This window comes from Melanaphis sacchari, unplaced genomic scaffold (assembly GCF_002803265.2).
Source record: "Melanaphis sacchari strain LSU unplaced genomic scaffold, SCAv2.0 Contig7_pilon_pilon, whole genome shotgun sequence".
In the NCBI taxonomy this organism is placed as follows: domain Eukaryota; kingdom Metazoa; phylum Arthropoda; class Insecta; order Hemiptera; family Aphididae; genus Melanaphis; species Melanaphis sacchari.
Genome location: NW_020271560.1, coordinates 4,059,043 through 4,075,993, shown reverse-complemented (window position 1 = coordinate 4,075,993; position 16,951 = coordinate 4,059,043). Strand labels below are relative to the sequence as shown.

The 16,951-nt window shown below is 23.6% G+C and overlaps 1 protein-coding gene across 5 annotated transcripts in view; it reads left to right on the top strand.

Annotated features, from left to right (window-relative positions):
• LOC112601904 (neurobeachin) overlaps positions 1-16,951 on the top strand; it is a 221,876-nt gene that overhangs the window by 83,486 nt on the left and 121,439 nt on the right. For all 5 annotated transcript variants that reach the window (XM_025349776.1, XM_025349775.1, XM_025349777.1 and 2 more), the window contains one exon: positions 2,846-2,950. In XM_025349776.1, coding sequence (XP_025205561.1) covers positions 2,846-2,950 — 105 coding nt within the window. The remainder of the gene's footprint in view (positions 1-2,845; positions 2,951-16,951) is intronic.

Here is a 16,951-nt window from a genome sequence, read left to right as displayed (position 1 = left end):
TTATATTTACTGACTCTTTAAGCGATTTACTCGTTTTTTTAATTCCTATACAACTTATTAAATAAGTTGTCCATTCAAATTAAAGTATTATACCGATAACCTGTTATCTAAATAAGAATATCCTGTGAAAAATTAATATAATTAAATTATCATTAAAACGTATTGTTGACTAATTGATTTTACGTAGGTATATTTATACATTTATTTATATAATGAATTAATAATATTTTATTTAATCTTTAAATCTAGCTGACATTTAGAGTAACGAAAAATAAAAGAACTATTACTGTGTAATATATATCATACTATTATAAAAAAGAAATGTTATATAACATTATATTAAGATTGTTGAAGTTGCATTACAGTTTGCATATTAATTTTAATTCCTTGCTTGTATTGCTTAATTAAGATGTCGTGTCTTATCTAAATAATCCAAACAAAACATTTCATGGTTGCATACCATAAAAGGTTAGTTTTTAACAAATTAATCCAGTATGTGTTTGTCTAATGAATATTGAATTTGATAATCCATTATTTTTATACATCTATATATCTTTATTATAATGCAATGGTGTATGTTTAATTGAGTATTTTGTAGATAAAAATTGATTTATCGGTTAATCATAATGAATAATGTTTACTGAATATATATTTAACCTAACCATCTAGGGATGCGATTTTATTATTCATCATGATAAAAAAAAATAATTTATATATTTAAAAAAAAATATATTAGTCTAGTTTTATTTTTAACACTTATTAGCTTGTCATCTATTTTTTTAAACAATATCTAGCTCATATAACGATTGTTAGTATTTAGGGATTTAAAAAAAAACAAAAAAAATAAACAGTTTTTTGCTTTGAATTTCATCAAATTAATTAAATTTCTTTTAACTAATGTTTATGTTTTGTATAGAGGGATGGTTTTATCACTTTCGAACAGTTTCGAATTGAAATTTACAATTCTTACTAAAAAAACCCCGATAGATGATAAAACAGTTTGAATGTGGTATAAAGCTATACGTTTTTATAGATGGTTTTTATTATGATTCTGTTACTATTGAAAATCCAAAACCAAATAAGATATTAATAACATAACCATTATATGTTATTGGATAAAATATGTATTTAACAAAAAAAAAAAAAATTATTAATTTTTGTTAGATCATTAAATATTTATTTTTATTTTTATTTAACGATTGGGGCTTTTAATGATAGAATTCACTGACTGTTTAAATAAGTTTCAAATTTTTCAATGATTTTTTGAACTCTTAAATGTGTGTAATGAATTCAGTTATGGTTACATTAGTTAATGTTGAATAAAAATTAATTGAAAATCAATAAATAAAATTTTCAGCTGAATTGTAAAATGTTTAAGTTTATTAGAATTGAAAATGGATTTTTGTAATGCGTATATATTATTATTGCATACTTACTTCTTTGATATCTGTTAAATTAACTACTAAAAACTTTTTGAAACTATAAAGATATACTCACTTTGTTGCTTTAGTGATTTTAATTAAATAGTATTTGTTGAGATAACTCGAACTCTTCAATTTATGAATTTCCATCGTAAGGTCAATAATGCTTTGATTATAAACACCGTTTACATAATAATAATATTGAAAATGTTTTATTCAAATAATTTTTGAATTCCAATTTTATATTTTATTACATTAGATTTTTTTTCATAACTTTATTATTGGTGTAATGCCTATATATTTTACTTACTGACTACTATGGGCATTTATCAGAATAAATATATGCGTAACTATTTAAATACAATTTCTTTGAAAAATCTTTTGTGTCAAATACAAGAAACAACAGACAACATTAATTCTTTTAATATACTAATTACTCTTGTTAATATGATAGTCATTTATACCCATTTATTAATTTTTAAACCTTTGTTAAAAATGTACATATTTTTGAAATATTTAAAAAAAAAAAAAATAAAGATATCTAGTTAATATAATTATGGTTATTAATCCATAAAACTGTATCGTATTTTTGTTTGAATACTGAGTCAATATGTTATTTATTTGTATACGATACATGCTTTTGAAGTTAATTAAGAATTATTATCTTGATAAGATATATAATATTATGTATGGTCATTAATCAAAATTAGAGCTTATGCGATGTGAAGATGAAATTATTATTAAACTATTTTAGATGAATTGTAATATATTGTTATTACTATCACTGTTATTATTATTATAATGTATTGTAATGATGATATTATTTGACATTTTGTGGTTATTGAGTTATTTCGTACGTCATTATAATAATTAGTTATTAACAATAAATAATTTATGTGAAATCCATATCATAGTTAATTAAAAAAAAAATTATTTTCTTTAAAACTTTATACTTTCTTTATAACTTTACGCATTGTTCAATTTATCAGTTTAATTATGTTAATCTGTTGAAAATGTTTTACGTAAAAGTATATTATGTCAAGTTTAAAAAAAAAAAAAATATAACAATTGTTAATATACTTTTAATCTTAAAAGTTTCAGTACCTACGCTTGGTAAAACTACGTCGTTTTAAATTTGAAATTTTCATGTTGAACAATTGTTCATCGTAATAAACTATGTTCATTCGTAATGTATATATATAACACCACTGAACAAAAAAAAAATTACATAATTTGTATTAATTCTATTGATTTTTTTAGCACACTTCCTCCACTGTAAATATTTAACTAATTTTTTGTTATGCCGATAGTGGTATTTCCAAAAGACTCGAAAATTAACTCAAGTCACACCTCTATCTTGTCTTATTTCTATTTGTGCAAATGTATTTAAAACTAACCGAGAGTATGATTTAATTTTGTTACAGTTGGTTGGTGGCGAATTCGACATGGAATTAAACTTTATCATACAAGATGCGCAAAACATACGACATATGTTAGAACTTTTAGACCATTGTCCTCCAAACTTACAGGTAAGTTTAGAGATTTACTTTATTCCTCAACATTTTCTAAGTTTACTGTTCATGATTTTTGATTGTGTATAGATTATTTAATATCACACATAGAAAAAAAATCGATTGCATACATTTTTAGTACATTTGTTAGTATTCTTGAATCTGGCGTTTTTCTTACGCTGGTTAACCATTTTAAGAGGTTTATGAAATATATCATAGAAATGGTTGATCTGTATTGTAAATTAAATTAAATTTACTCAAATTATTACTATTAAAAATTAGCCGTCAAGATAGTAAAAATATTTTATTAATGCTTATTTGAAATTTCAATTTATTTTGGACGTTTAATGATTGCACTATTGACAACTTTCTATTGTCATAAATAAGTTGAAATTAATTTTATGCCTAACATTAATTTCCAAAAAAATGTTATTATAGTAGCTTATTTATTATTTAATATTATTGAACCATACATTTCTATAGCTATTATTATTTTTCAAACATTTATTAAATGTGTTTAAACATAGACAAACTATAATTTCGAATTATCTTTAAAGTGTTAACTGCATTATTGTAAAGTTTATAAGAAAACGTATATTTTTAAATGACCTTAAAATTTGAAATTTTTAATTTTATTAAATTATGATAGTACCTATATTAGAAGCAATTTACATTTTTTTTTCACATATTATAAAAAACTGTTTTAGGTTATATTTGTATGTTTAAAATGCATACTTATGAATCACAATAAATTATAATCAATTACATACATTTTGGACATATATAATCGCTTTTGAATTTTTTTCTTTAGTACTTGAAACATTGGAAAAGGTCATGTTAGTATCCATTTTGAGCTTTAAAAAATATAGTGCTTCTATGAATCAATGAATTACTTTTTGTGTAATTGAATTTTTCGTTTCAACAACAATCTAATGGAATGCTGTAGTATTGTATTTTTGAAAAATTTCAGATGGACATAAATGTAAATGTCGTTAACCTATTATCTTCAGTTAACTGTTACTATGGAATTACTATACCTAGTCTAACACCTTTTTTTACAGTTTTATTTTCTCAAAAATGTAAATTTTTACATAATATACAAATGGTTATATGTACTCCTTTACAATGTATCTCTTAGACCTGATGTTCTACCAGATATGTTTTCGACTAACAGGTTAATGAAAACGATTGTGTCTTTGGAATATCATTGGATGAGGATGTGTTGTATTTTGTACTATTACGCTGTATCACTCCAGTATTACAATCAAGAGTTTGTTTTAAAGCCGAAAACTATTGATGACCAATAATAATTATAATCTCTCATTTGGCCAAGCTTTTAAAATCGTTTGTATTTAGGGCTATTAAATATATTGTTAATTACGTTTATGTTGATTCCTGTTAGATCTACAACTACATAATATAAGTAACTTAGTTTTCTATGACTATAATATCAATTCTTTTCGGTGTCAATATAATGTTTAAGTTATCTATACTGGCTTTTTTAACGCTGTTTACTGCGCAAATCATTTCGCACTCTTCAAATTCTTAGTCAATGACTATTTAGGCTTCTGTTGTGTTATTATTTAATTTAAAAGTAATTTTATTACAGCACCATTCAATAAAAAATGGCGCATTATGAGTTTATTCATTTTTCAAACTAAAAAAGGTTGTAAAGTTACATTTTTTAATATTTTATTTTTATAAATAGTTATAAATTTCTTAGTTATAACTTCTTGAAATATAATGTCAAACGTCAAGACATTAAACCTATTAAATTTGATATTACAATTTTTATCAATTTAAATATATAAATTTGTCATTTTAATGTTAATAAGTAGAACAGGATACCGGATAATGTTCTTGTTTCATTTTTCTCATATCGATGTAGAATAGATTGTTTATAATATTTTTAATTTAAGCCAGTGAAAATTAATTTTCATTTCGTAGTTTCCCTAATAGATGGTCTCAATAATTCGTAATCTCTATCGTTTATTTACTGTATCATATATTATTTCTACGTATAGCCAACTGCAATAATAATAATAATAAAAAAAAAATATATAGTAAAAGTATAGGATTTGTTATATGATACTCACTCACATCGTACATTACTTTAAGACTACAATATATTATAAATTATAATCGATAAAATTGTTGAGATTTTGAAATATCGTTAAAGTATAATTCTACTATAATTTACATTACATATACGTTAATCAGTCTAAAATATTGCATAGATTTTTAATTCGATATAATTGCGTATTTATAAGTAATATGAGTTAATAACGTAAATTTATAGTATAGGAATTACAATGATAAGTTGTATTAACTAAAGAACTCTTTTGGTCCATAGTTTGCACTCCATCGTATATATTTATTGTATAGGTGTAATTTTCGATGTATTTGCAATTGTAGTTCTGGTTACATATTATAACCTTCGAAATGTGTTAAACTCTAGTTTTACAACCTTTTAATGTTGTCTTGAAATCTAATTCTAATTAAATTGTTGATATTTTTAGTGACTTAAATGTGTTTTTTTTTCACTATGAAAGGAAATAGATATAATATAATATTGTTTGTTTTTTTTTTTTTTTTTATGAAACACTTATTTTTATCGTTCAATCATTTATTTTTAACTAGCAATTTGAAAATATTTTTTTTCATTTTAGTTTACATTTTCTTTAATATAAAGGAAACAAAAAGGTTAATATAGCTATAGTATAGTTACAATAAAACGTTTTTGATTATTGTACTGTGATTTTTAAATTATTTTTTATGTAAGAACTTAAGTTTATTGGAATATTTACTTAATTTTTAATAGCTGTTGGACACTTATAATCATAGAATTCATAGTAAAAAGTATGAATATTATATATAATTTTTTTTTTTTTTATAAAAAACCTTCATTATTTTATTACATTAGAACTTTGTAGTCAAAATAAAATAAATGTAAAGTTTTGAATTTAAATTGAATTAGACCTTTGATGTTTGAATTTCAATAAAATAAAAAGTTAGTTTTGAACATGTGTAGATCCTTTCTTCTATATAAAATATAAATAAAAGAAAAAAATAAATTCTAAGATACAGTTTCAATATTTTATGTGGTTGTTTGCACGTAAAAATTAAAAATGTAACAGCATATATGGTTACATTATGTTTACAATCGTATTAATCAAACCGTTTTAAAACTTAGTATTCTTTATTTTTACTAACTGCAAAGAAAAAAAATATTTATTATTTTTAAATTTAATTTAAATATTATTTTTATATTAAATAGTAAAAAATAAAAAAAATAAGTGCATTAGAACTTCGATTATTCGGGGTAATGATGGTGAGAGGGTCACACGGATAAATGAAAATTACGGTTAATCCAGACTTTTTATAATAATGAAATTTTTTATTTAATTATAATTATAAATATTATAAATATAATAATCGATGTACAATATTGCTTATCTTCATATTATTATCGTCAAAAATGTCATTAATACGATTGTCAATATCGAGTATTATATTTAAAAATTTTCGGAAGAGTAGGCACGGTTAATCACAAACACGGATAATCGAGGTTCTACTGTATAATTATAAATGTTAATTGTATATTTTAATTGTAAAATTATTTAAATATTCTATGTTGTAGTTAACTTAGAATTCATTATACAATTATATTTGATACATCTATATTCATTTTATTTGAAGTTTGTGATATATCTAACTGTGAATGTTATAAGATTCCAATTTATTTGGTAGTTATACTTATATATTGAGTTATAAAATAATAAAATATGTTTAAGGCTTATAATATTTAAAACAATTATTTAATTCAATAGATCTAATTTTTTTTATACATATTATTATATATATTTATATATGTGTATTTTAATCATGATGCATTATACAAGTTTCCTAATAATAACATATACTTATGTAAAAAAATTTAATAGGATTGTTATTTGTTTTTCTCATAAAATATAAAATCACAAGAACATTTGAGAAAAAATTGAACTTTATATAGTAGGTAATTAAAAACTCAAACTATATTTTATTTTCTATTTGCTATTTATTACTGTCTTATAAATGATTCTTGTGATTCAAATATAAATGAGGCCTTATCTAAAAATGTTATTACATTATAGTACAGAGAATATTTATGACCTATTTATGTCATAAACAACATCTAGTTTTATTATACTTGAATTTGCACTTGTTTTGGTTTGCAGTTCGTTTTTGAAATAACAATTCCTTTGGTCATAATTCTTGCGTTACATTTAGATTGTAGTGTGTATTTCATCTATGTTCGTATTATACACTTTTATAAAATAATAGTAATAAATATGTGTTAAAAGTTTTTGGTACAAAACGAAATTTTTCTTTGTATGTTTAGAATTCACGGTAATATATTGGATGGTATAATATATTTCTAGTCTTTTCTGAATTTTCCTTCTATTTCCCTCTTCCACTTATTTTCATCTTGCCAGCACTCTAGTGGGTTTTCATGGGCTAAAATATTTGTTATTTTGTCTGCAGAAATTTATCCTTTCGAATCTTTTACACGTAATTTATTTCATTTATCACCGGCACAAATTTCACTCACGTACGTATAAGTAGGTGCCATTGAACGAATTGATCAATGCTTATGTGTTTAAATATAGTTAGTTTATATCTTCAATGGTTATGAGCGTAATTTAATTTAATCCTTTTAAATGTTCTAATTTTATATATTTTTATTAAGTATTACAAAAACTTTTTCAAACATGTAACAAAAAATATTAATTTTTTACCTATTTGAATATTTTGTATTTTCTACTTGTATTTTTAAGTAAGAAATTTTTTAATTTTTTTTTTTTTTGTAGATGATTCTGATGATTTATCTATTACTTTAAATTAAATTATTCAACAATAAAAATTAAATAAGCACTTTTAAGCAACTGAAATCTTGTGCATTAGCGACTAACAGGAAGAGATTAAACATCAAAACTATTATTATTTATTCATATATTTACTTTGGAGCAATACTCTGAGAAATACCACTTAAATAATACTATATTATGCCCTATAGAGTCATGGACTATGGAGGTATAGAAAAAAATATTAGCTATGTTTCTGTTTTTGTAATCTTAAGATTATATTATCGTTACCATCATCAAATTCTCGAGCAGTGTATGAGCATAGACATATAACACATGTAGGTATAATGTATATATTATATATTACATTATATATTACATCACTATGCATAATACGAGCGAGGACTTGCGATTAATTTTAATGACTTATAAATTACTTAAGGAAACTGTTTTAAAAGGAATATTGCAACAGTGACCGGAGAATTTATTGCCACGTTCTGTTTGATATTTTATTATGTAAATTTATGATATCAACTATATTCAGTGGTTTGCACCTTAAGAATTTTAAATTCTGTCAATCAGTGAAGGGGGGGGGTCCAAACTTCTCCAGTACATCTCTAGTGCTTTTTAAAAACTTTAAAATTCTATCTAATTCTATAATATAATAAATTGTGCAGTATAGAAATGATTTTCTTGCTTTAAAATATTTTTTTAAATTGTATAAATGTTATTAAAAAATAATATTATTCAAAGCACATTTCACATAAGATTCAAATTAATGTCTTCATTATATTAGAATACAAAATTATTTCTAATATAATTGAACATACCTTCATTATTTATTCTATTGTAAAAGTTACTTTCATATTTTATCAAAATGAATTTATTACAATAATATATTTTCAAAGATATAAAACCATTAAGATTAGCAAGTTTGCGTTTGGATTTTGCATTTATTATTTAAGAGCCGTTGTTTGAATTAAAATAATGTTATGATCGTAATTATAGGCATTATTATAGTCAAACGATTTAATCGTATTATTGTAATATTAAAAAATGTTCACAATAATTGAACTTGTTTTTACGAATAGATTGGTTCGTAGAAATCAAATTGTTTTAGTAGTAGAATTTAATTAGTAACATATTTTTTTTTTTTTATTTCTTGATCATCCTCTGTTCAAAGTTGGTGACATATTCTGGTAGACACTTCGTGACTATTCTGCAAAACTACCTTTTCAAAGACGAGTGACAATCAAAAGTTTTTTGTTCTTACTTCCCCTACTATTAATTTAACGTTCGAACTACTGATTTAAAAGTTGTTTCCACACAAGCAGAGAATACATAAGCACAATAGTAGGTATACAATTTCCAATGTAACCTTACACTGATATTTTTATATTATTTAGTGCATCTCGTAGTGTCTTTTGCGTGTGACAAAAATAATTGTTGTTAAAAAGTTGTTCACAGTAAACTCACGAGTTACAGTTATATTTTTATAATACGTCATACGAATTAAATAAATTTATTTGAACCATGTTTATTATAACTTTGTAAAAATAAATATTAAATATGCATGTAAATAGTCAAGTGTTTGTTCGTCATATTTTTAGCGTTTTAATATTTTATTAATTAGAGTTTTATTCCGTTTATTAATTGGTTATTAATATTATTATGATTCAATTATTTGTTGTGCTTCTACTATAGTTTTTCAGGTAGTTTTAATAACATAAATGCATTTTACGTTTGAATGATTATTTTCGATCATTCGACTATCAGTTCTCATATAAATTATTAATGTATATTTTTAAACATAAATTATTCATGTGAAACAGCGTTCGTATCTTGATCAAAATATATTATAATTTGAATATATTAACATTATCCATTAATTCGTATATTCAATTTACAATGACTGTTATTTAAAGGTTATATTATAATGACACTTATTTTTAAATTAAGTATGTTTAGTGAATTAATATAAAATAAATTATTTAGTGTTGTTATTACAATGATAAGTATAAACTATTATAATATTCTAAATGGTTTAGTTTTTATTTTATTAAAAAAAATAAAAATATTTTTTTATAAATAATTGTTTTTATTATCAATAGAATCTATAAAACTATAGTTTATAGTTAAGGATGTATTATTCGAAGTTAATACAGATATCAGTTAAATATAAATAACATTATCTTATTATGGAAAATTGATCCGGTATCTTTGCATTTTGTAGTTGCAACTACGGAGTATTGAATTGTTCAAAAGTCTGTAAACTATAGTTGTTGGTCAAAATAAGGTTTATGGTCGTAGGCAATAATACTCACGAGCGCAACGGCCAACGATAATAAATAACGATTGTTGAATCTGTAGTTTAAAAGCAGATGTGAATTACCTACAGCCCACACAAGCATCCGTTCCCAGGGTATCTCAAATGTTTAGGTCATTTGGTGTATTTACTGTCCCTCAGGACTTTATATCCTAGCCCTACGCATATTTATGTAGCCCTACTTGTGTCTCTTTGTTTCTCGTATAACATTTAAAGTATGTGTCCCTGAGTTGTTTATATGTTATAAAATCAAATTATATTTTTTTGTACACGTTTACGTTTAAACGTATATAATACGTTAAAAAATATCTGTTCAACTCTGATTATATTTTTTTTATAATGTGTGTAATTAACATACAATTAGTTAAATAATATCGTCGTTTGTGACATTATGTATATCGATATTCTGTTATATAGTTATAAATTATCCATATCTATAATGACTATTTTTGTCAATATCCGTATCAACTATCAATAATTCGTGACAACTTTGTTTGATTACATTTTTTTCATTTTTTTTTTTTTTTTTAGTTACCTTTTTAAGTGTTGAATTTTTGAATTTCTTTTAGAACTTTTTTAAGTTTACATTCATGAAAATAACAATAATTTGGAAGTAAATAAAAACAAGCTTTTACTTTTAAATAAAATCATTGGTAAAAGTTGATTTGATTAAATACTTAAATAATAAAAAGATTATAGATTAAGATTTTTCCGTGCAAATGCATATTTGCTTAAATATATCTTTTAGGTAGTATAGTAATTTTATTTTATGCTTACTCTTAATTTTTAGATTGTATGAAATTCGTACCAAGTGTAAACAAAATGGTTTAATTTTAACTAATGTTAATTAGCAACTAATGAGATTCTGTAACTTTAATATATGCATCCACTGCAAACAGTAATACAATTTAATTAATTATAATATATTACATTTTCTATTAAATGGCTATCCTTCTTGTTAATTATTTTATCATTTTTAGAAAAAAAATATTGACCACTGTTCTTAGAAAATCTTTTACACTAAGTGGTTCGATAAAAATGTTTGTGTAGTGCTTGAAGTGGTCCAAGCTAAGTGGTCTTTCGAATCATTGAGGGAGGACTTCGACCGAAAACCAGTAGACTGGAATGGCCGGATGCTTTTGTGACTGAAAGTTTATCGTTTCCTATTTCTATCGTACATTAACAACACCTTTCAGTGTTCACTTTTTTCACATTTATCCTCGTTATCGATCTTTCTTTTACTACTAATACCTCTCACTGTAGTTGTTTATGAAACGAAAAAGTATATATCTTTCCATTCAAAATGTGTACTCTTTTATTACATGCTATATTTAATTTCCATGATTCTGAAAACTTTTTATTTCGTGTTTTCAAATTTGAAAAAAAAATGATTAGTTATAGAATAAGTTCAGTTTTTATATAGCTGTAAAACTTAAACGTGTGTACACCTGCAAGAAGAAACAATATATCATGAAATAATGTCGTTTTGCCGTAGCGCTAGTGGTTCGTATATATTAAAGGTTCTAGACTCCCTTCTCACTTTAGCAAGTCATAAAGCAATATTTCTCGCTGTTTGGCGACAGGTGTAACTTATTTAGACCACGTGTGCACCCCTCTTGATTTATTAATTTAATGAAATTAACTGACCCCGTCGATTTGGTTTTTTCAGTGTGCCCTGGTGTTTTTCATTACTGCAATCAGTGTCGTAATTGAGATTTACTATGAACGACAGTTGCTAGTTCCCAACATGAATACTATCTATTAATGGTAGTAAATATTTATTTTATAATAATTTAAATTAAAAAATCATTTAATTCATAGCTGTAAATCTATATTGATAGTTTTGATTATTATTTTTAAAGTACTCAAAAATAAATGCCATTTTAATATATCATATAGTTTATAAAATGTTATTTTGTAAAGTTTACTATATATATGATAAACATTTTAACTGCAGGTAAATTTATTACTATACATTTTCAAATTATTTTTCTTTTCTTTTCTTTTGGTAAACATTTCTTTTCAATTACACTGTAATAGCTGTTTTTGATATAACAATGTTATAAAAAAATTAGTTCCATCTAGCAAGTATATAAAAAGTTATTGTTTTGTTTGTTTATTTAAAATTTGATTAACTCAAACAAGATATATTCAATTAATTTATTAACGGTACTTGAAATTCGTTAACGAATAATTGTGTCGTGATATATTTTATTTATGAAATTATATAAAAGATTTTAAAATATATCTTTTTTTTTTTTTAATAAAGACGGATTGTTATTCTGAAATATGTTTATATCTATTAAATTAATTATTTGAGTTATTTTAATTAGAAAATAGTTTACTTAATTGTTATAAACTAAAATTAAAAGTTAATTACTTGTCTTGTCATTATTGTTCTATAATAAAAGCCATACATAATAATAACTTATATTCCTGGAAATAAAATCAATAAACGAATAGTAAAGTTATCAAAGCAATATATATATATATATAATAGGAATATTTATATAAAATGCATAAATAATAAATATTAATCATAAACAATTTTAAAATATAAAATATAATTTATTTTACGATATCGAAATTTAATTTAAAAGAAATATGGCTTAAATAAGTTGAAAAAAAAAATTACTAAAATCAAATGTACTGTTATAATTAAAAAAAAATTTGTAATTTATTTTTGATACTTTCATTATTAATGACGCTGCAGTATTTACTCCACATATAAACATAAGATTTAATTTCTCAAAAAATAATTTTAACCAAAAATTAAATTAAATTTAAGACTTAAATTGTACTTAAAAAAAGGTTTTATTTGTCACATCTCAATATTAAATTATTTGGTGTACAAATAAAGATGTACATTATATTGGAAGATAGAAAATATATTTTAGTTTCAATGCATTATATGACTAAGTAGATAAATAATCGGGTTTGATTTTGTAAAATATATCTCACATTATTTTTGAAAGTAGTTATTTTTAACTAATTATTACCAACTATTATTATTAATTTACTGTTGTTTCATGTTTTATATTTTTTTTTTGAAAATTATTATGTTTCAATTAAATAACAATAACATAGTTTTATTTCGATTTCCTTTAAAAAAATATTTATTTTTAACGGCTCAAAATAGAGTTATAAAATGTAAAAAAAAAAACTTTAAGAAAAAGTTTGTAGATAAAATTTGGCCATTACCAAAGTGCTATTATTTAAAGGACATACTACCTGAATAATCTGTATGGTCATCAAATAATTTTAACAAATATTTTAGTTTTAAAATATTTAATAAAAAGTTATTATATATTTATATAAAAAAATATATACAAATATTATCAGATACAGAATGAAGAATTCATTCAATGTTACATATTATTAAATCTTAAAAACTTATATTTTACTTTAAATAAATCATGATTTTGAGAGAGTTCATATTTGTGTGTTTGATTAAAAAATCATTATTATTATATGACTAACCTAATGGCAATACAACATTTTAAGGACTGTCTCGTCGTTAAAATATTAACACATACATTTTAATAATTCTAATTTCATCAATGATTTAGTTGTAATGTTTTCAATATGATGATTAAAAAGAGTTTCGAATCGAAAAAAGACACTCAACAGTCTTTAATTATATTTTTGCGTGTTAAACTTAATCATTTAATTTAAAATCAAAAATATATGTGGTTTATCTTAAAAGAAAATGAAATAATTTGTTGATATTTAATAATATACCATCCTTATTATACCATTGGTAGAGATTATTTTATTCAACCTGTTATTTTATCGTAAGTTTATAATTTTAAGAATGGTACAAAAATAAACTAATAATATAAACACTGTAGCTATCTTTATATTTAAGATATGACATATACAAATAAAACTACCTTGATAGTATTTATAAAGTATAAAATTATCAAAATAAATTTAGGTTTGATTTTAAATGACCTTTGAATTTTAATAATAATATATATTTTATAGTTACTACATTTTATATGTTTACATTTAGTTCAAATATTTCGTAAATGTAATTATGATCCTTGAGATTTTAAAGTTTTGTTTATAAAATAGAAAATTTGTTTTTCTTTGATAACTCTTCGCTGAACTTTAATATATAGTTGTGATGATATTATTTATGTCTGATTATTTTTGTAGAAACGTATGTACTGCAAAATGAATATATAAACAAACAATTAGTGTACCCGTTTAATTTACATTGTTTACTATACTCACCGAATAATTTAGTCAATTACTGTTACTTTGCGAGAATTACACCAGAATTTGCTTATTACAAAGAATTTCGCTAAAATATAAATTTAATACAGCATAATTAACAAGCCGTGTGTATACAATTATACGATATATGATATTGTGCTATACATTACATATATACTCAATTTTGGTTCATTTAAATGTATTATAATCTTTCCTGTAATACAAAAATAATTTTCAGACTTTTTCAAAATTTTTATAAGTTTGCTGAGTGTTTTAGTCATGCGTAGATTAAAAAATCACGTCGGAAATCGATTTTATTTGCTATCTCATTTCTGTAATTTTTATTTGTGTTTTACACCTCACTTAAGAGGATGCTACACAGACATTTGTTGTCTTTGTCTTTCAAATGCGCAATATAGAAAATTTACGTTCAGTAGATTAGGTTTAGCTTCGTTAGTTTAAAAATTAGAGTGAATTAACCTATAATAAAACTTGATGATGAGAACATTTTTTTGTGTTTGTATATGAGTTTTACGATAATTCAATTTTTTTAAATGAGTTATAAGCATTTTTAATTTACATACACAAAACTCGTTAAAAAAATTGAATTATCGTAAAATACCCTAGTTCACTCTAATTTTTAAACTAACGAAGCTAATCCTAATCTACTAAACGTAAATTTGTTATGTTACGCACTTGTTAGACAGAGATAACAAATATTTGTGTAGCGTCCTCTTAATAACATAATATTACAAATACTTACGAGTAATTGTGTTCGTGCAATATTTTACATACAATCATAATACAGCGTTATAGTGTATGATAGAAAGGAAATTTTAGACAGATGTGGCAGTGTTTATGTTAGTTTTGTGTATGGTAGTGAGACAGAGAGGGTTGTGACCTAGTAATGTATTCTTACCTTATCCTTTCCATTACCGTGCTATCTGTCAGGATCTTGTGTCGAAACCATCTCGTTGAGGTGAACGCGTTATGTTTTGCTGAACAGCATCGTCGCCATGAAGCATATATCAACTTCATCGGTTTATCCCTATTTGATATGTGTAGGTCCAACTACTTCAACAGCTCCTTGGTTATCCGTCTTATGTTGTTTAAACACTTCTGGCTTGCTTAATAATATTTCATCGTGTAGTGCCGTTGACAAAAATCCCGTTTAGTATTCAATGAATAATGAACGTTTAGTTGTAATAAAATAAATGTATTATCATTAATGTTCTGAATTTACCCAAAGAAATACATATTATAACGTTAATTAAATAAATAAATAAATAAATAATAACAAAAAAATAAATTTTATGTTATATAATATCTAGTTAATTTTATAATTATAATTATACTAAAATGAGTTTAAAATACAATTAAACACCTCATGTAATATATCTTTTGACTATTCCATATGATCGATATCTGCTTCATGCGTATTTATCTCAAGTTTCAATTTGGATAAATATATCCATTTTGGTATTCGTATCTGTTACTACAATATTTTCTGTATTTTTTTAATGAAGTGTATATTATAAAATGTTTGATTTAGAGTTTTATTATTGTATTTTATTTCTTGGGATATTCTTTGATCTAATCCTTTTATACTATATCGTTTTCACATAATTATCGTACAATTGTAGTGTATTATTTTTCTTTTGTTAATTTGTTTTTTCGAATATTAGAACAAAGTTTTTGACTTACAGACACACATATCACAACTTTCTCGTATTATACTTGGAAAGTTAAAATAAAAGTACTTAAATAAAATCAGATAATATGAATTTCTTATTGCACTTAAAATGTAAAACCACGTTCATTTCAAAATCGACTTTATTTATAATATTGATTAGTACTTGCTATTATTTTATTGAATACCAATTAATATAGAAAATAAATAGATTGCTATTTTTTTACGAATAAAATTATCGCTAATCGATAACATAGACATATGATGGGCCAAATTCAGGAAAATACGATCCTAAGTCATAAGAATATGTATCTTCGTATCAGTAGGACGTTGAACGTGATGTTGCAGTATTTATTGTTGCTGATTCTGATGGAGAAAGTAGTGGCGGTGGTTGTGACGTCCATAGTTATGGTTGAAGTTGAGGTGGCGGTGATACTATTTATGGTGAAAGTGGTGATAGTGGATGAGGTGCAGTTGTGCAAGTGGTTATTTATTGCACGTATAATGTATATATGGGGTAGACCATGTAGGTAGCGGCTCAACAATAGTCTCCTTTTCGGCTCGAGACGAAAGTAGAATGCTGCCATTGAGTACTTCCTGCGAGGGATCGCGAGCCCGAATTCCTGATTACGTGTGCGTAAAACATGTGTGGACTTCCATCATTTACAGTTCATTTGGTGACGGATGTAGGGCTACTTATTCTTCTCTGAGTACGTTCACTTTTGGTCCAGGCGGTGTATGTACGTCTTTTCCCCGTAGTGTAGTCGATTAGTGGTTTTTTTTTTTTTTTTAAATCCTTCATCTCCCACATATAGGTATATAATAAAATCTGCCTTTTTTATACGATCAAATCAAAAAATAAAATCTATAAAAATTTTTTAATAAGATATTAATAATTTAAATAGAATTTAGAAAGTCGAAAAAAGTCAAACAAT